General features: G+C 33.5%; 1 protein-coding gene across 1 annotated transcript; it reads left to right on the forward strand.

The window, feature by feature from the left end:
- Nucleotides 1–5708: 5708 nt before the first annotated feature.
- LOC130441407 (calmodulin-A-like) lies at nt 5709–22566 on the forward strand. The gene is made up of 3 exons (XM_056775073.1): nt 5709–5864; nt 14927–15116; nt 22457–22566. The coding sequence occupies exons 1-3, from the start codon at nt 5709–5711 to the stop codon at nt 22564–22566; spliced, it is 456 nt and encodes a 151-aa protein (XP_056631051.1).
- Nucleotides 22567–26716: the final 4150 nt, after the last annotated feature.

Consider the following 26716-nt stretch of genomic DNA (forward strand, 5'->3'; position numbering starts at 1 on the left):
GTATATTCAAAAAAGCTAAAACTTGGTTTAATTGGACCAAAAAGATGACTTTTGGGTAGCAAATTAAGGCATCCTCTGGTAAATTTTCAACTTAAAGCAATAATAAGTGACAATAGGTGACAATAAGTTGAGCGAGTATGATCAGTACTCAATCATCTTTATAATTATTTCATATCTGAAGAGTCCGTACATGTTGAGCGGTTCTATGTCGCATAGAATAGTGTGAGGTTATTTTTTTGTCAATGTTATTGCCATAAGTTTTTGACAAAATCGGATTTGATCTTTAAAAATTTGAATGTTCTTTTATAAAGGTTTAGATACGGTTTCTTCATTTAGTATCCAAAGGATATTTAACATCGAACTTTCCCTGTCAGGATCAAACAAAGGAATTTGAATGCCAACTTTTGGGGCAAGAAGAACCAAACTGTGATAAGTTTGACTTCATTTGGTGACACCTACTACTCCTACAGTGAAATTGTAGCGACACTGATCATTGCAAAACATGATCACCGAATCAAAGATGATTCTAGGATGCTACAAAGCTTTCTATGAGTAAGGGCGATTGAGCTGTTCTGGTTCCCTGGATAAAGGAAACTCAGCTAAGTTGAACTAATCATAGGGCACGTGGGAGGCGGTAATCACAGATACGATACAGGCAGGGCCACTGATTCAAAGTTCTGGTTCGGTGGAATATATGAGAAGCCTACGATACACAGCCTATGTAACTGTCAAAGTTTTAGTAACGCACGGAGGAAAATTCTAAGATTTAACGTAGAGGAAGAGCTTTACTTACAAGTCAGCAGCGCCCAATTCCAGATATATTCCAGGAGCTAGGGTGATGGCAACTAAAGGGATTGCAACAGAATTACTGAGGTAATTGCCAAATTCTCTATTATAATGAATACAGAACTTTAAGAAATGAGTTGTTCATATATATCTAGCGGGTGATTAGTGGATATGTTCTTGATAGGGCGAATTAATTGAATTCGTTATCTATGAAGCTGAGAAAAATTATTAATGTCGTTTTGTTTTTGCATTGCATTGCATTGCAATATGAATTGGAGTGAGGAAGAATGTTTTTCCAGGGAGCAATCTGCAATATGACTACCAGCTTGACAAATGAGTGAGAGAAGTTATTGAACAATCAGACATCAAAATGTAGTTAATGCGTGATCTGAATAAATGGATTTAAGAAATTTTTGGCTCTCTAGAAAATGAGGAGGCATTTTCGAATCCAGAGAAGAAGTTAGTTTGCTTCTTGGTAAAGGCATTTTGTGGGATTTGAGCGAAAAGCTCTTAATCATATATAGATTCTGTAAACTCATTGCAATTACATTTTCAAGCGAAATGAATAAAGGTGTGATAATAATAGTACAAGTCCGGTGTTGTGATGTTAATGGATCTGATATTTCTAAGGATTAGTTTGTGAGCTCAAACTGGGTCTGTTTCATAACAATATTTCAACTGATGTTCACGTGAGCATCTGCTGATATTTATTCCAAACAAAACAATTTATGTAAAAAAGCACAATTTTACGTTGATATTCTATTGAAATTTTTGCTTTTCTGAAAGGAGAATATAAGTATAAGTAGTTTGGGTTTCATAAATAAATTTGTGTATAGTCTGTAGTTCTAAACTTCTAATGCACACAACACAAAAGTGTTATGAAAGATAAAAATGTAGAAGGGCTTGCAGTTAATTGTGATGTATGAGCAAATGATGTGGAGATGTATATTCCTAAAGTTATCGATGAAGATTCTATGATTTACCGTTGATATCAAAGGTATTTGGATGAAATATCTCTGTTGACAAAACAATCTAGCCTTTAAGCGAAAGCAAAGCTGAGTTTTGCATACATGTTGATGATTATATTCACTTATTGAAAGAATTTCCTCTCTATCGGTCTCCGACTGATTTTTTTTCTATTTATCGTTTTTTTTATATTAATAATGTTTTTTTCAAAGATTTTGAAATTGTTGTGCCACTAGTAATATATCAATGTATTCTAATTCTTCCATAATTAGCTTTATCAAATTTCGTAATATCCACAATTTATTCCAAATCAGGATCCCAAAGGGCATTATTATCGCAATTACTCGCCGTAGAGCAAATACTGAAGGCGTGTATAATCACATTGCGACTAGATTTGGTCTAGAATCCAACTAAAACTGGAAATTAACTTAATTATCGGTTATACACGTTACCAGTGTAAATTCAGTCTCTGATTTCATGTATATTCAATGTGGTGGTCTTGAAGTTCTTTCAATTATACACTTCATTTATCCGAGATTACATTATGAGATTTGAGTGAAAATATATTTTTCTACGACCGTGCGTTTTAACCGACTTTCCCGCACGCATTTTAGTTCCCGCACTAGTGCGGGAAAGTAAAATTATACAAATTTTGACCTTATTAAATAGTTTTTTACTTCTGAGATTATAACTATTGTTACTACAGGTCAATAAATATTTACGAAATAGTCCATCAAATAAAATTTAAACCTTTTCTAGCTTTTTGTAGCATTTTTAATTTTTTAAAAATATAAAATAATACAGATATTTTTTATTTAACCATGTAACTGTTACTAAAACGTGAAAGTTGTTCAAAACGTCTTGGAAGTGACCGAATAAGTACAATCTTATTCTAAATCAAACCACATTGAACCGAATCCGATACAATAATATTAATGGATTCATCCGAAGAAGAACTTCCCGAGGCCATTTTGAAAGCTGCAAATGAAACTAATTCCGAGCTGTTACCTGCCAACTGACTTAAAACCGTTGCCGTTACCGTCATCGTCATCTTTATGCGACCTGCAACCGATTCGTTCCTCATCGACGTCATCTACCTTCCAGTTGAAACCAAATTATTCCACTGGACCGGCAATTCTTACTAGTCTACAGAATACAACAAATTGTACTTTCAATATTAATATTTATAATAATTAGTAGTTTTTAGTTACAGTTTTTTATATTGTTATGTTTGTTGAAATAAAATAATTTTTCAAAAATGGGTTGGTATACTTTTTTTGTATATACGGTCGCAGAAAAAATAATGTTCCTAACACATGCGTAAAGTGTCTTTACAACTGCAGTCGCGTGCGGGAAAGTAGCACTTTCCGCACTTGTTAGGAAAATAACTATTTTCCCAAACTAGATCATTTTGTTAAGTCAACCTGAGGTTATAGTAAGGATAGTTTATACCTTGAAAAATAGTCAACGTTACAAGGTCTTGTAAATGACCATAATACAATGAATTAAATCTATTCTTCTATAATTATAATTATTATTTTTGATACGTAATCTAATACACAAGTGTAGAATGTGTTGCACATTAAAGTAAAAAGCCGCTCCCAATATTCACGTGTCACGTTCATTTTAAATAAATGAAAATTAAAACAAGTATCTTTAATTAACCTAATTAAATGTTACACAAGATCCAATAGAGCATGTGTATATATAACTAGAAATTATGTGAAATAACGTGATCATCTTATCGATTCATTATCTCAGTGTACCTAAAATTATAATCGAATCATATGGTTGGAATGAAAAATTGTGTCTAAGAATCGGTCTAAAAATTGAAGTAGCCCTTTTTAACATCATGGAGTATATTGGAGTTTAGAAGCAAACAACTAAAAGACGGTGGAGCGGTTTTCAAAGAGGAACATGTAGTATTATGTGGCCTAGAAAGAAGGAATTAAAAACCATTAAAAATTTATGTTTATGTAGTTAAAGATTGGAAATACATTTGTTTATGTATAGTTCTTCCAATATCAATTGCAGATTGTAAAAACCTTTGCCGACAATTTTGTTTGATCTACCATAGGCGTAGATACCTCATTTTCGAAATTTATAATTTTATAAATACTTTGAGAAATATGTATATCTTATGTGGGAAAGCATTCGTTAAAAGACAATCGAATCATTATAAATTAGACGGCATTATACGTCGTTATTTGGACAGATGCCCTTAATTGTAATTCTACTTGGAACTTCCCATATTTTTTTCAACTTCTTCTCCTCGTCCTCGTAACCTATTCTGAACACAATACAGAATCCAAATCACGTCAATATAGAGAGTCAGTACAAATCCTAAATTGCAATCGCTGGCAAGAAACGTAAACTACGTGAACTCCACCAAGTTAGAACAAATAACAAGCGGCAAAGGCGCTAAACAACACAGCAATCGACAAAAATGCGCGAGTCATATTATATAAGTCAATATAATTGAGTGATAACAGTGCAGTTCACACACCTTATTTTCTTATAACGAAACTTGATCATAATTTTCTAACTTTATCAGCAAACATGTGTAGAAACATCCTGTTAACAAATATCTACTATTTCTTTTATATTTAATTGTCTTCAGCATTTCTAGTTTTCTCATAAAACCTGAGAATATTTTTAATGTTATCAGCAGACATATTATAATAACAATCATTTTTTTTTAAAAAAGTAAATCTTTACTTTTAAAATATTACTCGTGTGAATTGGCTTTTCCCCACGCGGCATATCAGTCGCTTGAGGCCGTGGGGGATCAATGCAATCCGACGACGAAAAAGACCGTTATTTTGAAAAATAACTTGAATATTTCACTGTATTCAATACTTTTTTTATTATTTGACTAAAAATAAAGTGATACAATAAAAAGAAACTGTGGTCAGAAAGACATCAATATTTGTATTTCCATTATGGTACTCTGCGTGTTAATCGCACTTCTTATATGAATAAAACAAAATGGTGGGTAACCTTGCACTAAATAAAAGCTTCACTTAAAATTAATTTTGTAAAAAACAACATGAGACCCTAAAAGCTTCAGGGGAATCCCAAAACCGCTGTCAATATCAGGCGACGTCAGACTATAAATAAGTGAGCCCGTATGAATGCAGTTTTGATGAAGGTTCAACATACTGTATCGATCAAATTAGACGATTTTCAACAACAGTCGGAATATTTTTGAGCTATACTAACATAAACTTGCCATGTCCGGTTGGCTCACTTGAAATTACTGAAAATTAGTGACGATTTCCGGGTTTTTTCCGGCTCAGAGATATTCCCGGTTTTCCGGTTTTCAATGCTCCTAAAAAACCTATGATTTGTTTCTAAGCGAACATTCTTTAGAGGATATTCAAAGATAAGGATACGCATTATAAACATCGGTTCTTCGGTCTTATTTTGGTCGATTGAAGTTATCTCAAGACGTATGCTGTTTTCCCCAACACAACGGAAATATGGACTTTATAGTTAGTGCAATTAACTGTGGTTGAAAAGTTGCGTACCACATTAGTATCATGGCCAAAGTGAGCTCTATATTTTTCCTCTTCATATACGTGAAAGTTCTTTTAAATAATTTTTATTTTTATAATTGTGAGCTGCAAACATATAACAAAAAATCATATTCGCAAATCAATTCTAATAATATCAAGACAACTTCACAAAATGGTTTTTTAACATAAAGCTGTCTGATAAGAAATCCTTCGTTTACAACGGAAAAATCAAAAACACTGATTCTGAAATTAATTTCACATAAGACATTCCCAAAATAACCTAAATTCATTTTGAAAGGCTTCAAAAATGTCAAAGTACCAAATAAATATCGGTAAAAGAAGAAGAAAATGGTTATAAAATTAGTTCAACATGTACAATTTTAAGTTGGCTGGAATTTATAAACTGACAGCATGTCAAATAATCCAAACGAAGGTAAAATGGAATCTACTGAGCATTTAACAGAAGAACAAATTGCGGAATTCAAAGAGGCTTTTGCTCTGTTTGATAAAGACGGCGACGGTAGCATTACCACCAAAGAATTGGGTACTGTGATGCGGTCACTTGGTCAAAATCCTACTGAGGCAGAACTACAGGTAATGTTATAGTTACGTCTGATTTCTCTCTCATTAGATTTCATTCTTGATACTGTTTCTTACGTTTCCACTCACCGAAATTCAATTTTACAAAAAAATATTCAAATTCGTCTTTATAGGTGATTGTAATTTCATTATTTTGTGTTTTTTTTTATACTACGGATACATGAAATAACATACATCGGTGGGAAATATTTAAAACACACTGTTTGGAGCAAACGTGAAGAGATAACCAGTAGATTTACGAAACCTTGATGGCCTGAAAAAACTTCGTAGGAAAGAATCTAGGATTTCTATTGTGGATATTACGGAAATCCATCTTCACGCTCGTACCTAGATGAAAATATTCCCAACGATTGGACTATAACTGATCCAATCTTTCACACCTTCATATATTACTGAAAAGCGTGAAAGGAAAACTTCAAGCAAGATGTTTAGATAAGGAGTTATGAAGGGTGAGCCGAGACTCAGTATGGGTTAAATCAAAAGCTTCAGGACAAAATAACGAGAAACCTCAGCTTTGAGTACAAATTTAATTTAAAACAAACCATTATATTAGGAATAGATATTAATGTCATCAATTGGTACTCAGATGGCACCAAATCAGCAGACAGAACTAAAATAAGAGTGTACTGGCCCAGAACAAAGCCATCTGTTAGCTTGGGCAATACAGCAAAATTTTTCGAGCAGACATATATGCAATCTAAACACATATTAGTTATATATGAAAAGGAATTATGGCAAACAGAAGATTATCCTGTTATCTGATTGCCAAGCAGCTCTGAGTTCCAATATAATAACACCCAAGCTGGTTTTAAGCGCCTAGAGTTGAATGAAGTAGGCAAAAGTATTCTGGGGTACACTGGATTAGAGGGAGTTGGAATAGCAAACAGATTTGATAACTTACGTGTGGACCCAGCCCAACCAAAAAAGATCAACCTAAGTAAGAACAATGTGACTGAAGACGGCATGAGATTCAGCTTGCAGATTCTACTCGGTGAATAACGAAAATTTATACACAGTTTCTCGACTGGACAATTCTGTCATGTTTACCAATATGAGGTTATGGGGTGTATCTTTTTTTTCTTCTGACTACTAAAGTCCATAACTCAATAATACTAAAAGTATCCTTGTTTGCCGTTGTATCTATAACAACAAATACTCTTTTTACTCCATCTTTCTGAAATGATCTAGAAGAGCTTGAGTTGATATGGACACCTGGTCAAAAACAGTGCTCCTTGGGCATTATAAAAATTACTCATAGTGATCTATAATGAAATAAAGAAGGTGAAACGATGAGATGTTCCGATTTTATTGCAGTACTATGGTTTCAGGGGAACACCGCTCGCATGGTTTGAATAATACCTTAGTCAGTTTGTAAGGGTCTTCTTGCAAGCCAATAGAATGTGGAGTGCCCCAAGGTCCTATTTAGTTTCTTCTTTTTATAACGACACTAGTATCTAGTGACCTAATTATTCTTAAATCATTAATCTTCTCTGCCTCAACGTTTCTAAAACCAAAGTTTCATCATATGAAAATACACTGCAGCCTTTTTTATTAGATAAACCACCATTGACGTCGTTGAATCTGTAAAATTCTTACGACTTATTATGGGCAATTCCTTGAAATTACTTATTGCCGTCTTATCTAAAAAATTAAGTCACTCCTATATCCTATATCCGATAGGATAAGTTTCCAAAGAACTGAACTTATCCACCTCCTTAACAGTCTATTGAATCTTATTGAGTCTCATCCCCGATATGCCCTTCCCTTCTGGAGTACGTGTGGTGCGACTCAATTTGAGCGAATATACAAACTCCAAAAGAGAGCTGTTAGATATTTACTCGGACTCACTTCAGGGACTTCTTTAAAATGAAATCAAAAATTCTGATTCTTCCTTATTCATCTTTGAATCCATTTGCCTAATTCGTAAGCACGCTTCTCCAATTTCACATCGTTGCACGGTTATCCACTTAGGAACGCGGAGCACGATCTTTACCTATCTAATCCACGTTCAGAATTATCAGAAATATCATCTTTTCCCTTATTCCACAAAAATTGGATTGCATATTTATTTAAAAGTCCCTTCTACTCTATAAACAATTTCTAATAATAATATACAAGTCCGGACATGCTGCATACAGGTTTAATTTTTGCTATGGACTTATATACTAATTATCACCTATTATTATCACCTTTTGCTCACAATTTTTTGACAAAAGCATTTCTCCCTCTATTACCAAATAAAGCTACAGAATAAAAACATTAAGACAATGGAATTTATAAACTCTTACGTTGGCGCTTGCTCTGATGCTCCTATCGGCTTTAGGTTCGAGTTCCCGTTGCAGAACGCGGGCATTTGTATTTATAAATCACACTTATTTGTGAACACGAATGAGGACGCCAACGCGGGCGCAAAGATAAAAGTTTATAAATTGACCTTAATAAATTTCGCTGCAACTTAGATAATGCACAAAGAAATTATGTTTTGGTAGTTTCTAAATTTTCAAATCGTCTGGGATCAGATTTGTTAGATATTTAAAAGGAATCAATCCTTTTGAAGGTGTAAAAGCTCTTCTAGATGTAATATTAAATACTGCCAGTTTTTTCAATCGAATAAAACAATGATTGTTATTGAATTGTAGTTCTGAATCAGAATCGGATGATGCTGAGGAGAAAATGTTGTTTTATTCCTCGATAAGAAAGATATTCGAATCACCTAATAAATTTATTCTATCGAGAAGAAAAACAGTGGACAATTTACAATTAGAACTAAAATGAGTGATACTAATTTTGCTAATTATTTCCGAGTGAATCGAAACTAGTTTGCTGAAGTGCATGAGATGATTCGACAAGACATCTTTTAAACGTTTTGTATATAATCACTACTTTTTGTAGCGTAAAACTCTCTGTGTTCTCTTACGGCCTCTATTAACTTTTTTCCTGCTATTTTTTCATACAAACATTGATTTGCTAGTCACCCATACGTGTAGTATAGCAAACTGGGTCTGAACTACAGCGGGACACGTCTATGAGCTCACTCGTATCGTGTCAGGTAGCGCTGCTTCGTCAATTTGCGTCAATGTATTCAATCTTGTAGATTACAAAACTACGTGCTGTACTGGGTCACATCTCACGTGCTATACGTGTCCTAATCGGCGCCCTTCCTCTATAGAAAGAACACAGAAAATTATATGTAGCCTGTACATTATTATATTTTTTTTGCTAATATTTGTTCATATAAAAAATTTCTGCCTTTAAAAAGGCTTTAGAGTTTTTAGATGTAACCAGAAAATAATGGTGAAACTGATTTTGAATATAACAGAGATGTAAGTATTGTCTGAAGGACCCTTTATTCACTTTACTTTTTAGCCTCACAGAAAAGCGCAAATACAGACACAAGGTTTGATCTATCACCGGAAGCACCAAACTATTATAAACGAATTGTGAAAAGTCTGTATAAAGAATGCCTCGACACTTTTTCTCATAATTATTGCCATTTTCGTGATATAGCGATTCAAAGAATTGATGTCTCCACGGGTATTGTCATTCGTCTTCTTTTCCTAAAGGATTGTATCTCTTGAATCATTTTGATTAATCAAAATTAGAGCAACTTCTTGGCGGATATTTCGCCTCAAAGTTGGGGTCGCTAATCTTCATCATGGCTCAGCAAGGCGACGACTCAAATCTATCATGTACCGGTATCGCAAGTATTAATCGAATAAATCGCAAAGGAGTTGATGCTGACCATATTGACCATACTATATAGCAAAAATAAGGACTATCTTCTAGTTTTTCTGTTTCGGCTCTTGCTGAGTCACAATTGGTCGGATGTACCGACATCACCTTTAGTTTCATTGTAATTCTGGACAATCGCAGATTTTCCTTTTCTTCTGAAATTTGTTACTTGCCAGGGGGAATTGGATTACAAAATAAACTGATAAATAAAAACAAAGATCTGATATACAGTGCTTTTCAGATAAAAGTATCCACCTTTAATAACTTTTGTAATACTGGTATTTAGAAAAAATCCAAAAACACGTCAATTTATGTTGGAAGGGGCAAGCATTATGGCTTATTTAAACTTACTGGAAAAGCCACCCCTCACCCCTAGCAGCATCTCCTTTATTTTTTAAAATTACTTTTCATATTTTTTTATGTGAAATTTGGATACTTCTCTTTGAGCTGATTTCAAAAATGTATAATACTTGTAGGTTAAAGTGGTTAGTTTATGAGATAAACAATTTTTCTTTTAAGAGCACAAATTTTACTTATTATTTACTTTCACCTTATTTGCCTGTACTAAAATGGGTTGTACAACAATTGAAACTCTTTAATCTTTTTAACTGTGCTATTTATTATGAAGTTACAATAAGTGTTCAAAATGAGTACCATTCACTTCCATACAATGGTATAATCTATTTTGAAATGCCTCTCTGACATTGCTTAATACGGCTGGATTTAATTGTCGACATTCATTTTCTATCCTCTCTCGTAAATCATCCAGAGATTCTGGTTGGGTAGCATAATCTTTTGTTTTTAAATACCCCCATAAAAAGAAGTCTAGTGGTGTTAAATCCGGTGACCTAGGTGGCCACTCCATCATCTGCCCCCTTCTACCTATCCAACGAGCGGGGAATGTTTCGTTTAAAAATTGTCGGACAGGCATAGCATAGTGTGAGGGAGCTCCGTCTTGTTGAAATACCAGTAAATCTTCGGAAAGGTTATCATCATTTTCTATTATTGTTGTAATACGTGGGTCAACCCCTTCCCTAAGTAACTCAAGATATGATTCACCATTTAAATTTCCGTTGATGAAGAAAGGTCCGAAAATGTGGTCACCTAGGATACCACACCAAACGTTTAACTTTTGGGGATGTTGTGTATGGAATTCACGCATAATATGTGGATCACTTTCAGCCCAATATCTACAATTATGCCTACTTACTAAGCCATTTAATGACCATGAGCATTCATCAGAAAAGCAAATATTGTTTAACAATTGTGGATTGTTATTGATAATTTGCGTCATTGATTCGCAAAACTCTAGACGATCATCAAAATCATCTTCATTCAACTCGTGCACCAACTTAACTTTGTATGGGTGGTACTTGAATTTATGTAGAATTCGGAAAACTGTAGAAGATGAAACACCGATCGCTTTACTTATTGTTGACAACGATTGGGGTTGTTGAGCCTCTAAGCTGACTTGCCCTAAAATTGCCACTTGGATTGCTTCGTTATTTACGAGTCCCTCTCGCTTATGCAGTTTATTGCAAACAGACCCTGTTGTGGTAAATTTCTCCATCAGTTGAATTACATACTTATGAGTTGCATGTCTTCTGTCATGTAATTCGTTAAATATTCTAGCAGCAGCTCTTGCACAATTATTATTTTGGTAGTATAAACCTACAATTTCAATTCTTTCTTGCAAAGAGTAAACCAGAGAAACAAAATAAATAATGTATCAAATTACACTATCAATAGTGACCACAAATTCTAGTTGACAATGTCAAATTTTAATAAAAAGTAGAGTTTTTTGTTGTTTGGATTTTTTAAGTAGAATAAATAGCACAGTTAAAAAGATTAAAGAGTTTCAACTGTTGTACAAACAATTTTAGTACAGGCAAATAAGGTGAAAGTAAATAATAAGTAAAATTTGTGCTCTTAAAAGAAAAATTGTTTATCTCATAAACTAACCACTTTAACCTACAAGTATTATACATTTTTGAAATCAGCTCAAAGAGGAGTATCCAAATTTTACATAAAAAATATGGAAAGTAATTTAAAAAAATAAAGGGGATGCTGCTAGGGGTGAGGGGGTGGCTTTTCCAGTAAGTTTAAATAAGCCATAATGCTTGCCCCTTCCAACATAAATTGACGTGTTTTTGGATTTTTCTAAATACCAGTATTACAAAAGTTATTAAAGGTGGATACTTTTATCTGAAAAGTACTGTACTACTATAACTGGAGTAAATCTGATAAATTGATAAGGAGCTCAGAGATATTCAGTCAAAAGTATCATTCTTTTTAAGTCAATAAAACTAAAATTGAAAGATCTGAATATGGGAGCACAATGACAGACGATAAAATTAATATCACTGTTTTAGAAGTGTAAGGTACTTGATATTAGTTATAATTCATTAATAGATCTATTACGAAAGATAGTTTTAAGAGAAAAATGTCGTACAAAGCATCCCCTGCACTAGTGACATTAATTTTCTTATCAGCTATTTCATTTTTATATCAACAGGAGTATAATAATGAGAATTTATGTAATGATTGTAGTGTCAAATGTCTTTCTCAAGTGTGCAAAAGTTTTAATTAGTCTGTTTGTTTGATGTTGGTAAAAATTAGAGCTCTAGGATTCCGTTACCTTCTAACCTGGTGAACCCGGCAACGATAATGGTACAAATTCATGGAATTATTCCATTTTATCCTCAATTTCCACTGAGTGTATAAAATCAAAATTGTTAGTGTTTTGAATATAAAGTGGAACTATTATAGTAGACCTAACTAGTAGCAGATTTCTAGAGCAATATAAATTTTGGAAGCCAGAAATATTCATGAAAATTATTCATATTTGTAGAAAACTCTATTTCTTAGAATCAAACTCAGGGCTGGATGTACTTCCCTAATAGATTATTATTTACTTTACTTAGTTCGTCTTAGGCTCATTGATCTTAGCACCCCAAGTATGGGACTTCTAATCTCTAATTATACCATCTGAAAGCTTAGAAATCAGTCATCAAAAGTCAGTTGGTCTTATCAATGTGCCAGGGCCAAAAATTTTTTATTAGGAGTTAAAGTTTTTCAAAGTCATTGAGGAATTTTAACTACTAATTCACGAAAAAGATCTTGGGTGCGTGATTGAGAAGCATTCGCTGATAATTAATTAGCTTTTATGAATATTTGGTCAGTTTAATATCATATTAAAAAAAATTGAATGAGTTGTGATAGTCGTAACGCGCATGCTTCGAGCTGGTTTATTGTACCAAGGCCACAGCAATGAAAACGCACAGCTCTTTACTATAAACGAATATTTCTAATTCAAAAAGTTTTATATAGTTAACTATCATCTCCCTAATCACATGCATGCACTATGACCTTCATGTATTTTAAAAACATATCATATCTCTGTGTTTATTTTCACTTATTTGATAGTTGTCCATGTTTAATTTTCTTTTCTATAAAGGGATATTTCACCCACTCCATCTTGTTCATAGTAAAGCGTAATGGCCCTTTCACACCAAACGTATCCGAATCAATCAGAATCAGTCCGAATCAAGTTGAATCTGATTGACCAAGATTCAGCTTCGAGCGCTCCGTTTAAATGTGAAGGGACTCTTTTCCCGCCTTCAGACCGGACGAATCTGGCTCAATCAGGTTTGATTCGAGGTCGCACTTGATTCAACCTGTCAGATTCCTCGTCCGGTTAGTCTTGAATTAACAACCATACGAGATGGACGTGGAGTTATTGATTTTAAAAGTTAAAGAAAATAGTGCGATTTATAACGCCTGTGATAAAAATCACAGCAACAGAAATCTCATATCTTCTGTGTGGAGGAAAATTGGCGAAGAATTAAACATTCCAGGTAAGATATAGATTCAGGTTGATTCAGCTGGTATGAAAGAGTGGAGATGACGAATCAGATTCAACTTGATTCGGAGTGATCCAGATTGATTCGGATTCATTTGGTGTGAAAGGGGCCTAAGTCACCACTGCCCTTATACAATGAGTCGGCGCAAAGTATCGCGTTACGACAATGACACGAGACCAAATATTTATTGGAGCCGACCAATTATCAGCGAATGCTTTTCTATCACGCACAGGTGGGATTTTTTTTTCATGAATGAGGTGCTGAAATTTCTCAATGACTTTGAAAAAATTTAATCCTTGATAAAAAATTTTCTAACGCTGACCAATTAATAAGACGAACTGACCTTTCATAACCAATTACTGACATTCGGCACAAGAGATGCTAAGAATAGGCACAGCGAATAGAATAACCAATATTTATTAATTTTATACAAAAATTTTGTGTATGGTTGTGTCGAAGGGTTAGGTCAACAGAATCACGTTAATCGGGTTCCTCTTGAAGTATGTCATCCCAAATAATCTGTACCCCATGTCATGGAATCAGAGTCTATAGAGGATCGAGTAAATTGAATAATGTTCCCAAAATATGTTTTATAATGTAAGGAAATCTTGAAGGACAAGGCAACATATCGGCTTGATTGTCTCAAACAAGTTGGTCGACTATAAGGCAGAGCACTTCCTCGTGAATGTAACTCATGTATATCATAAGATATAATATATAACTCCGACAGTTGATGTACATGCCTTGCCATGAAGAATTAAGGATCTTGTTATAATTATACAGCGTTCTTATACTTGCACGGATATCATGCATGCTCAAACAATCTCGATTTACTACTAAAGATAATATTTCATTTAAGGTCCCAATTCAGTCATTCCGAATCAGAGGTACGACAAACTGATAAAGATGATAAAAATAATGTGAATGAGAGAACAAATAAAACATTTTGAGTTGAAATTTTGGGGATCAGTCTTGTTCGGTCTTGAAGAATAATTTTCAATTTGATACGCCAACTGGGTCTTTCTACCTCGTTCATTTCATACCTAGGAATTCAAAAGAATGGCAAATTTTAATTTATAAATTACGTGAATCAAATTTACATATTATTTGCATTTTGATACTCTGTGCTGATTCAAAATGTTAGTAATGAAGCAAAAAGTCTTTCATTCATCTAGTTGGAAATTGGAAATTGATACTGTAAGGCGTTTTTCTATATCATCATTAAGTATGAAAACGAACCCCAGATATTGAAACAATTAAGATTTTCTAGACAATCTAGTCGTTGAATATTCTCAGTAATGCATATGTTCTACACATTTTTTTTTTTATTTTATTTTATTACCAAGCGAGATTGATCCCTAAAAGTTCAATTCAATCACTGAACATATTGCACAAATTTCTAATCAACTACAACAGCTACGACTGTACACATTTAATTAAAAAGAAAAATTTCAATTCTAGGATATGATTAATGAAGTAGATACTGACGGTAATGGAGTAATAGATTTTTCTGAATTCTTATCAATGATGGCGAGAAAGATGAAAGATACCGAGAGCGAAGAAGAAATTCGCGAAGCATTCCGAGTTTTCGACAAAGACGGAAACGGATTTATAACTGCAGCTGAATTAAGACACGTTATGACAAATCTAGGTGAACGAAATAATTTTTAACTTTATAAATAGATTGCTGATTTATTTAAATGGTTCTGTGAAAAACTTTATTTTGAATTCATACATTTATACGTATTATCACACATCAGTATATAGCCCTTCTCTAGTCCTACAACAAATCTCTTTCGCTCAAGATTTTCAGGACGCGTGCTTCTTTCTCTTTAACAGATTTAACAATATTAAATATTTTCATATCATAGCAAACTATAAACTTTCTAATTATATCATCCTTTCCACTAGAATTCAAAGTAGGGTAAGGCTGGGCTATAGTCTATTTCAGAAAGGTTAGAGTAATAAAATGGGGAATTCCGTCCAGTTCGGCTCAATTTCAATAAAATTTCAAGTAATTGCGTAAGATAATTAAGAAAAGTATGTTTTCTGGCCTGAAGTGTCAATATCGAAATATTGTGTAGGGATTACTTAGGTAGTAGATTATACAGTTACGTTTTGCGTTTAACAGGTACCGTTTAACCTTCTATTAGTGCCTCTGCCTAATTCCAACCCTATTTCAGATTCGGCTTTCCTTTTTATGACTATCCACCGGCATGCCTTTGGCACACTTCAGTGATTGTGAATAGATAATATTCGTTGGATCACCCTGTGTTCCCTTTGCATACTTAATGAAGTTTTATTACTCTATACCTTTCTGAAATAAGCTATAGTTGGAGGGAAGTTGGGTAATCGAAATACCTCCAAAAGTATTCACCGCGAACAAAAACATTAGATCAGATAGCGAAAAGGGTTATCGCGGTTTCGCCATTAGCTAGTTGATGCAATGAAGTACACCCGCCAATTAAAGAGTTCCTAATTCCAATCGTTGTTTCTCAAACTTACCTTTGTTATAAATTTGAGAGTTTTTGTCTAAAGACTGTACTAAAGACTTAAATAATGCTGCAAAAGCTTTCAATGATAAGGGAGAAAACACAAATGCTCTTTTCAGATAATTTGGTATCAAACTGATGACTTTGGTAAGATTCATTTATGGGTTATGCAACACCCAGGCAAGTATTTACTCCCAGCCAGGAAAATACTTGTTGCAATGTTTTATGGATATTACCCGAAAGAGGTTCGTCACCTTATTTGCAAATGTGCTACGAGATTTGGTATTAATATTTCATTCTCCTAAACTGCCAATAAGATGGGTGGAAAATAGTATCTTTGAGTCTTTGAAAGCGAAATTTGGAGCTATACAGGGTGTTCCACGACGAGTTAAAACTATCTGTATATGTAAAATACTAGTAAAATCATGAAAATTTCTACGTTAGGGTTTTCGGATCTTTTGAATTAAGATATTTTCAAAGATAGCCGACTTCCTATAGAACTGAATAGAACACCCTGTTTATTAACACATTTTTGAAATTTACATAAAATTTTAGTATACTTTTGTCTAAAAAGTTTTTTCGAAAAATCATACTTTTTGAGTTATGAAAATTTGACGGTTGCAGACCTTTTTAAATTATTTTTTCACGAGGTTACCCTTAAAGATATAAAAATTGTTTCTATTTGGTTGCTTTTAGCAAGGTCAAACATATTTGAATCTAGGTGTGTATAAAAATTGGACAAAGTTTAACTTCATAAATATCAAATTTCTTCATTTTTTTAAATAGAACCACCCGATTTTTTCTATTTTTATGCATTCAGAGGTGAAAAATGAGGCAAATTCATTTTATCTATTCGTTATTGAATTGAGAATGAGTCAATTTAACTATTTTCGAACTTATCAACAATTGACTAATGACATTTAAATAATTTATTAGAAAGCTTACAAAAAGTATACATAAAAAATTAAAACTTGTTGAAATACAATAATAATTTAAAACCTCAAATATCTCGGAAACGAATAAAAGTAAAGTTAGAATAGGATTTTAGAATACAATTTGATTTGACTTTTTTCACAGACCTTGACAAGATAAAGAAATAAAATTTAGAACACACCTGCATCTGGATAACGGTAAGGTTTAAGTATAGGACAGTATTCATGAAGTTGCCTTATTTTTTACCCCTGAATGCATTAAAATAGAAAAAAACCGGGTGGTACTATTTAAAAAAATGAAGAAATTTGATATTTATGTAGTTAAATTTTGAACACTTTTTACACACACCCTGTATAAAGTAAAGTAGTTCTTAACAAAGATTCAAATACGTCTGATCTTGCTAAAAGCAACCAAATAAAAACCATTTTCATATCTATAGGGATAACCTCATAAAAAATAATTTGTATGGGTCAAATTTTTTACAAAAAAAATTAATAAAAAATTAATAACTAAAATAGTATGCATTTTTCGAGAAAAGTTTTTTGACAAGAGTATACTAAAATTTCACGTTGATTTCAAAAATGTATTGATATATAGGGTATGCTATTCGGTTTTACTAAAAGTCGGCCATCTTTGAAAATATAGAAATGATGGTATCCGACAACCCAAACGTAAAAATTTTCATGATTTTACTATGAGTATTTTGCCGTATACACATAGTTTTAACTCGTCGTGGCACACCCTGTATATTCGAAAGCCATAACCCAGAGCCTTAGTATGATAACATCATTTGATGCTCGAATGTCAAACTTTTCCTTACAAATTGGTTGGAGAAACGGACACATATTGATTCCCAACCTATTTAAGAGCCACTATCTCAATGGGGGTGCTCCTGTATAAAAGCTGGCGATGACAACGGATGGGCTGCAGCTCAAGCTTTGTATCAATGGAACATTTGAAACCATCCATTAAACGGCGTGAAGGTACTAAATTAAACCAAAGGGTACGGCGAAGTGATGTCCTTTGCACTGGATTGTAGTGACAAACTACAACACTACAACCATTGGATTCCTCTATTTTTGAGGCATTGCGGTGCTACTCAATAAACATGGCTACGATACAACCTGGGTAATGCCTTAACTATTTCTGATATATCAAAAATTGTTTCTAATTCATTGCCGTAGTTCCAATACGTATAAATATTGTGAATACTTCTTCAAAAACTTACATTCTTCCATATAATACAAGCATGTGGAGTCAGAAAATTATCCAGAGCAAACTATAATATCCAAAATTGAACGTTAACCTACTTCTTCTGCCTCTACCAGTCCAGTTAGACTTGAATTCAGTACAAGCAAAAAGTATATTAGTTGACTGTTTCAAAGCATTCACTTTTCCTAGAAATTATTCGGCCATTCCCAATACAGGTACTAAACTAAAAAAATTACTAACATTGTCAGTTGAACAAAAGCTATTGTATTAATATATTAATAGATGACAAAGAAACGCATTACAAGAGGAACAAAATAAAACAACGAAAAAAGATGAAACACCTAGGAAGATCATTGACAGAAAAGAAGGAAGAATATAAATAAAAAAGTACACTAATAAAGTGAGAAACGTAACGATGATGATTATTCCTGTTCGATATATTATGAAAAAATTTTACCAGGAAAAATATTTGCAGGGAATAGGTTTATACAATAGTTATTTTCCTAACAAGTGCGGAAAGTGATACTTTCCCGCACGCGACTGCAGTTGTCCCGAACGACGCGGAGCGGAGTTCGGGCAAGCGGTCAAGTGCGGGAAAGACACTTTACGCATGTGTTAGGAACATTATTTTTTCTACGACCGCATATACAAAAAAGTATACCAACCCATTTTTCAAAAATTATTTTATTCCAACAAACATAACAATATAAAAAACTGTAACTAAAAACTACTAATTATTATAAATATTAATATTGAAAACACAATTTGTTGCATTCTGTAGACTAGTAAGAATTGCCGGTCCAGTGTAGTTATTTGGTTTCAACTGGACGGTAGATGACGTCGATGAGGATGGATGGCATCGGTTGCAGGTCGCATAAAGATAACGGTGACAGCAACGGTTTTAAGTCAGTTGGCAGGTAACAGCTCGGAATTAGTTTCATTTGCAGCCTTCAAAATGGCTTCGGGAAGTTCTTCCTCGGTTGATGATGAATTAATATTATTGTATCGGATTCGGTTTAATGTGGTTTAATTTAGAAGAAGATTGCACTTATTCGGTCACTTCCAAGACGTTTTGAACAACTTTGACGTTTTAGTAACAATTACATGGTTAGATAAAAAATATCTGTATTATTTTATATTTTCAAAAAATTAAAAATGCTACAAAACGCTAGAAAAGGTTTAAATTTTGTTTGGTGGACTATTTCGTAAATATTTATTTACCTGTAGTAACAATAGTTATAATCCCAGAAGTGAAAAACTATCTAATATGGTCAAAATGTGCATAATTTTACTTTCAAAACTAAAATGCGTGCGGGAAAGTGGGCTAAAACGCACGGTCATAGAAAAAATATTTGTCTCATTTTTATTTGTGTCAGTTGCTAAGGAGCAACGACGATTGAGTTTTAAAGATATTAGTAATTTCTACTCTTTCACTATAAGCTATGTTGATAAATAATTACATAAAAAATCCAGTCTGATTTTTAACAGAGATCTCATATAAATCTTAAGCTTAAGATATTTTGAAGGTTTGTGCATTCTATGCTTAGTTTTCTATTAAAAGAAAATCACTTTTAGATTGTTAATTTATCACACAAATTTCATCTCATACCCAGATAAAATTGCACCCTCAATTGGGCTAGACTTTCTTCTCAATTAGCCCTATAAACTTGCTCAACTCACCTTACCTATGGGATAAGTTGGGTTTACTTGACTTTCTACATTTGAACAGCTGTTGCTCTTAGATTCGAGTTTTTAGATAAATTACTATGGACATTTTTGAAACGGGATATGTCAATAATCTTTTAGTATGCAAAAAGACTTGTCATATACATATATGAGATATAGCGGCTCAAGTGAAACTTGGCACTTTTGGTAGGGTTAAATTGTAATTAAAATTCTCCGTATGGATTTTTTATCAAATACTACAGTTTCAGCAATAACATGATGTATACTTGTATATGTATATAGATTTCGTATACACTGCGACCTAAATGATCTGCCCCTCTTTCTTGCTGCAAGAACCCAGTGTTTATAGCTGATCCATTAATTTCACTCTTTTTAAAAAGTCTAGAATGTGGGTTGGTTTTAATTACCAGAGATCTTCGTCTTCTATTTCAAGCTTTTCCAAGTGTAGTGCTCTGAAGTTCCTTGATTCACGCTTGGAAAGAAGGTGGATAGAGGTTTTGTCTTCTATGCTACAATATCTGCACGTCGCATTATCTGCTCGGTCTAGCGTCTTCACATGTTTGTTGAGGCGACAGTTTCCCGATAGAGCTCCTGTTAGATTTGGTAGATTGTTCTTGATTAGGTTGATACATTCAGCAGATCTACTCTGGTTATAGTTTGCCAGAAAAGTCTTTGCCTGTCTCAACTCCAGTAGGTTGACCCACTAATAGGTTTTGCTTCTATCTACTTTTTTTAACAGTGCTTTTTCCATTATTATGTAGCGGATAGCACATAAGGGTTCGGATCCCGACAAGAAAACTTAATAGATATTCAGATCTTATTAGATTACAGATGCTTTTTCAATTGTCACCCATTTTGCTGCAAGTTTTCAACTGGTTAACTGGTTCACCAGCCAAATGGCCGACGATAGGAAATAATGCAGCCACAGCTGTACCCGCCCGCATCCCTATGATCCGCTTTCTATCAAATAATGAACAAAAAAAAATTTAAATGGGAAAACATAACCTAAAAACAATAAAAAATAAAAATGTCAAGGAAACAGAAAATATATACCGCTAAGCCTGGAAGGAACCGTTATTTTTAAACTGGAGCTTTCTTTTTTTCTTATTCAAGCCACGTTTGGTTAATTTAGGCTAGATCCGTTTTTTTTTCTTTTTTCAGCCTGAAACAGCGTTATCACAAACCTATGACCACAACCTCAGGCCTCCAGAGGAGGCAACTCCAACAAACCTTTCTCTCTATAAAAACTTCCACATCCCACTCATACGAGGATTTATTGATATCTAGTTAGCCTAGACCAGTTCCATGTATAAACAAAATATTGCGTTACCATAGCAAGTTTTACGTCAAAAAATAAAACCAGAGTTACGCAATAAATAAAAAGAAAAAAGATTGTGAAAATCGAAAAATTGGAGTATCGACCATCATCAATTACCTGTATTTAAAAGGGTTAAGAGGTAAGCAGATATGCTTAATACCCTTGGTGATCAATGTTCTTCGTATGCGACCGTGAAAAATTGGACTGCAAGCTTCAAAAGAGGTAAATTTTCCATTGAAGATGATGATCGATCGGGAAGACCAGTTTATGTGTCAGTCCAGAAAATATCGATGCAGTTAATGACATATATTTTATCAGACCGTCGAATTGAGCTAAAACGGATATCTGAAGCACTAAATATTTCTTACGAACGCCTTTATCATATAGTTCACGTCAATTTGGACATGAGAAAAATTGCTGCATAATGGATCCTCAAATGTTTGGATGTTGACCAAAAGCGTGCAAGGGTAGAAGCATCGCGTTCGATCTGTGCTCGATTTGAAAACGATGTAGACTTCTCAAAACCGAATTGTTACTGTGGATAAGACTTGGGTACATTTCTATGATCCAGAAACAAAGCAACAATTGATGGAATGGCGACACTCTGGTTCTTCGAGACCTAAGAAGTTTCGTGTCCAGAAATCTGCTGGAAAAGTTCTTACTTCAGTTTTTTAGGATTACCACGGAGTAATCATGATTGATTTTTTGGATAAGGGTAGAACAATGACTGGAGATTACTATTCGACACTACTGACCACTCTACGGGAAAAATTGGAAGGGAAAGACGCGGAATGCTATCCAAAGGCGTTTTGTTTTTGCAGGACAACGCCCCTGCACACAAATCTCATGCTGCCATGCAAAAAATTCGTGATTTAGAGTTTGAATTACTGAAACAACCCCCTTATTCACCAGATTTGGCTTCGTCCGACTATCATATCTTTCCTCAACTTAAAAAAAGTTCAAAAGGTCGTAAGTTTTCCTCCAACGATGAGGTAATAAAAGATGTGGAGTTCTGGTTTGCAGAGCAAGAAGAAACATTTTTTTAAAGGTCTAGAGACGTTGCAGGTTCGTTGTAATGAACGTATCCAATTAAGAGGAGAATATGTTGGTTAATAAAATATTTTGACATTGAAATTTTGTTTGGTTCTATAGTAGGCTAAGAATTTTTCAATATATCCTCGTATATACCCAACGCATATCTCTCTTTATTAGCTCAGATAGATTTATGAAAAAATATTTACATTAGTCTGTGATAATATTTAAAATGACCGTACTCAGTTTTGAATTAGAAACTAGGTTTTATTACTATTTGGTACATAAAAATGGACTATAATTTGTAATTTATCATAGGTGAGAAACTAACCGAGGAAGAAGTTGATGAGATGATAAGGGAAGCCGACATAGACGGTGATGGTCAAATAAATTATGAAGAATTTGTTACGATGATGACTTCTAAATAAAGAAAGTTCTTACATTCATTATTATTTTTGTTCCTATAATATGTTTGCCAAGAAAAAATTGGAAATAAAGTACCATTTTTCTTGTAGAATGAATAACTTTATTGTATTATTGTATTCTTGTTAAAAAGTCAATCAAAAAATATAACTGAAGCAAATGATGTAGCTTTTATATGAAATCAAGGATTGAATATTGAAGAAATGTGAACGTTTTAATTACAAAGAGTTGATTAGTATTGTAATATTTTCAAAAATTCGAAGATCGATTCAGTAATCTATTCAATATTCGGGTAATTATTAACCAAGTTACAACCACCTAAGCCTGTGAACAATTTTCTACATTTGCTCACTTCAAAACTTTCCAGTGACATTTTTTTTAGTTATGATATAGTCAAAGAATATTAGTGGAGGGTCTAATTAGCTCTGGTCGCGGTTAAGAGGGTGCCAGTAGCTCTTAGTTAAGGCTAACATTTTTCACAGTTGACCTCTGGTGTTGTCTTGACAAATATCGATTGATCATCGACAGATCTATTGAAAGGTTTTAAGAGCCTCGTTCACTAACCGGTTGAATGATAAAATCTTATTTATTTCCATTTATTCATATCAATGGTAATACTATAGTTTGAATTGTTCGTAATGTTATGAGGTTGTGAGCCGCTTGTCGTGTAATCAATTGCTGTGGAGTCTAGGCATTAAAAACTCATTTCACTGCCGATTTCTAGCGACCAATCGGCTTTGATGTTTCACTCTTTTGCCGATTTTGAAAAAAAAACATTTTACTTGTAGTATCAATTCTTGAATTCTCAATAATTAGTTCAAGTTAAAAACTCAAACCAACGATTGGAAACTGTGAGTTATTATTTTTCTAAAACTTAAAAGAAACGTGTAAATATGAATCTTTTTCGAGTAGAACCAAAAAATGGCCTGTTTAAATGTAAAATTTAGTTCTCCCCCAAAACTATTATATAATTACAAGGGTTGTATTTTCCCCGCGCTCTGAAACTGAAAGGGATTGTTGAAAGGGAAAAGCCATCTTAGTCTTTGGGAGAGTAAAGCAGTTCTCGAAAAGCCAACAGCTTGTTCACCACATAGCCTGCAATGAAGTCAAAATCCGGACCAAAGTAAGTCCGTTGAAGGGTTTTTACACTAGACCGTACAAACTTGAGTGGAAAAACCCAAATAAGCAGATATAGGTCATTGAATTGTGAGAGGAAGTTCAGTAATACTGCTTGAAGGGTTAGCCAAACACCTATTAGGGGAGAAGTTTTCACGTCTCAGTGGTCAGGGTCTTCAGGCATTCGATTATACTGTGGGTAAGGAAACTACTACTGCACTAATGAGTTTTCATGTTACAGTAGGAGGCGAACATGCCGTTGAGAGAGCGGTAATTTGATAACACGAGATTTGAGAACCTAAGTATTTACCGTAGTGCTTTGACCATCCGAGATCTTAGTTTTTAAACACTTTTGGTATAGCTGCTATAGCTGCCGGATTATTTCTTCACAATTATCTGTCTTTTGTAAAGTTTTTTCTTAGTTTTTCAAAAAGAGAGTTGTGTTAAGCCTTTATATCACCTTTTTTCTACGACTCCATATATGGAAAGCTTCGTAAAGAACATCAGCAGCAAATACCCAGGTTACCAATCCAGGAGAGCGAATAAAATTTGTTCAAATGGCTTTTGCGTTCGAGTTATCAACGTATTGACCCCTGGAGGATTTTATTTTCTTCACTAAAGCTGCCCGGAGCAACTGAAGCATAAAAAACTAGCCCCCGAGGCAATTCGATATCTGAACTTTGGCGTTAAAGCGGTACATAGCGACGGAAGAACGTTAATATTTAAGATTAATTAAAGAAATTAAAAAATGTATTTATCTTTGGTAGACCATGATCCATCAATATGTATTGATACAAACACATATTTAAAGCTAACAAACAAGAGTTTCGAGTTACTCAATCACCAAAATAGCGTAAATTCACTTAAAAACTATTTTTCAATAAGTATCGGCAAACACGACTACGAGCCAGCCAACAAACATGAGAAAGTTAAATGAATTAAATTTTAATTTAATCGATGTAAAAGTTATCTTGAGATAGTAGACGACATTAATATAAATGATGTCAGTGAAGACGATTTTTCAATTAGAGAATTTAAACTATGCTTACCCTATTGCATAAAGCCTTCAATAAATTTGATTATCAGTTGCTTTTTGGAATGAGTTTTTCCTTTTTCTTAGTCCTTTCGCTAAAAATACACATCAAAAAGAAGCAAAAGAATTAAGACCAATAAGCATATTACCAGTGATATTAAAAATTATAGAAAGACACAACCAAACAGGCGAGCTCGTCAACTCGTCTAGCGTCATACCTAACAGTCAATCACGCTACAGGAAATTTTTCAGTACGTCCAAAATTCTGGTTAAAATGGTAAAGAAGATAAGATCTAGGGAAAATCTGGGAGAGGCTACCTGTTTGTTGCTTCTTCTAGCGAAGCATTTTATACCATTGATCATAATATGCTTTTAGGTAAATTGGATTATTTTGACTTCTCAAAACCAGCTAGCGACTTCTTCAGATCATTTCTCCAGAACACATGTAATTGCGTTTCAATTAAGAATAATGAGGTGGTAGACAAATCCATATATTTGCCACCAAAAACGTTTCGTTCTTAAAATCCGATATCTCAGATTTAGTGACACGATCTGAATAACAAAATTATTTTGTGCATTATTTTTCGGTTGCAGCAGACAACAACTACCTTATGTAAATACTAATTTCGGCATGAATATTGATAACTTAGACACACCAATAATAAATGAAGCAAAAAGCTGGGAGTTTTTTTGAACTCATTTCTCTCTTTTGAGAGTCACATAAGCTGAAAATGGCTTATGTCTGATTATAAATCTTACATCATCTAAACAACATCTGGCCTTCTAAAGCCACAACTTGATTACGGAAATATAGTTTATTCTAATTCGACAACTGTTGCAGTTTCCAACTCCATTGAAAAATTGCAATTGCGTTTTTCGTTCAATTTACCTTATAATATAACAATTAAACAGAAACTTCATTCTAAACATGAAGAATCATAGGGAGCGACACGTGCTCAGTGTTATTGACAAAATAATAAAAAGCTCTCAACCTACTTATTTGTTCAATAGAAATAATAACCTTCATAAAGTATCTCAACATCACAAGGCTAGCCTGCAAAAATTTTCTTTCTATCAAATGTGGAATAGATTATAGGAAAACTATGAACACCTCTCATTCAAATCTTTTTGTGCGGAGCTAGAAACGTACCTTCCAAGTAAGCAAATGAGGCAATAACACCAAAGCAGATGAAAGGTTACAGGTAATTCTAGTTTCATTTGCATTACTTCTCCCTCTGGTATATTTATTGTATAAGTAAAACAAATATCATCCTTAATCTTTGCCACACAAAACTAAATCCTGCTCTTATGTAATCGGCTTTTTATTCAAATAAAGGCTTTATAATTTTGATAACATATTATTTTTAAGCATTTTTTTCATTACAGTTATGTCATTTTTTTATGATGGTAATGAAGTTCTTCCATAATCCCTCAATATTAATTGATACAAAGATATATTTATGTGATTAATTCCTTTACATTTTATTTTATTTGGAAAAAATTAAGGTAACAAAATTTTCATAGTTAATTTCATCGTTGTCTGTAATTTCATTATCTTTCAAGAAATCTTCGAATTGATAATCTTCTATTGTATCTCCTTCTGTAGTTAACACAGTATGTAAAAGGTGTATATCCAAAAAACCTGTATTGTTTTCGTCGAAAAAACGAAACGATTCACGCAATTCTTCCGCCATATCTTTGGTGAATAATTTACATTTCATCATATCAATGAATACGTCAAAACTTATAGTACCTGTATTATTTCCATCTACTTCCTGTATGATATCCTGAAAAGGAGTCCAGAATAAGAATAAAACAAATTTTAGGTTTAAGGAGTTTACCACCTTCAATTCTTTTTCGGTGGGATTCTGGCCCAAGGCTCGCATGACTTCACCTATTTTATCAGTAGTTATGTTTCCAGTTAGATTTTTGTCGAAAAATGTGAAGGCTTCTTTGAATTCATCAATAATATCTGCAGAGAATCCATTACTAATATCTATTTCAAC

Source organism: Diorhabda sublineata, chromosome 3 (assembly GCF_026230105.1).
Source record: "Diorhabda sublineata isolate icDioSubl1.1 chromosome 3, icDioSubl1.1, whole genome shotgun sequence".
Lineage (NCBI taxonomy): Eukaryota > Metazoa > Arthropoda > Insecta > Coleoptera > Chrysomelidae > Diorhabda > Diorhabda sublineata.

Coding starts and splice junctions, on each gene's coding strand:
- LOC130441407 (XM_056775073.1), top strand. CDS start 5,709: ATGGAATCTACTGAGCATTTAACAGAAGAACAAATTGCGGAATTCAAA. Junction 5,865..14,926: donor CTACTGAGGCAGAACTACAG/GTAATGTTATAG, acceptor TTTCAATTCTAG/GATATGATTAATGAAGTAGA. Junction 15,117..22,456: donor ACACGTTATGACAAATCTAG/GTGAACGAAATA, acceptor AATTTATCATAG/GTGAGAAACTAACCGAGGAA.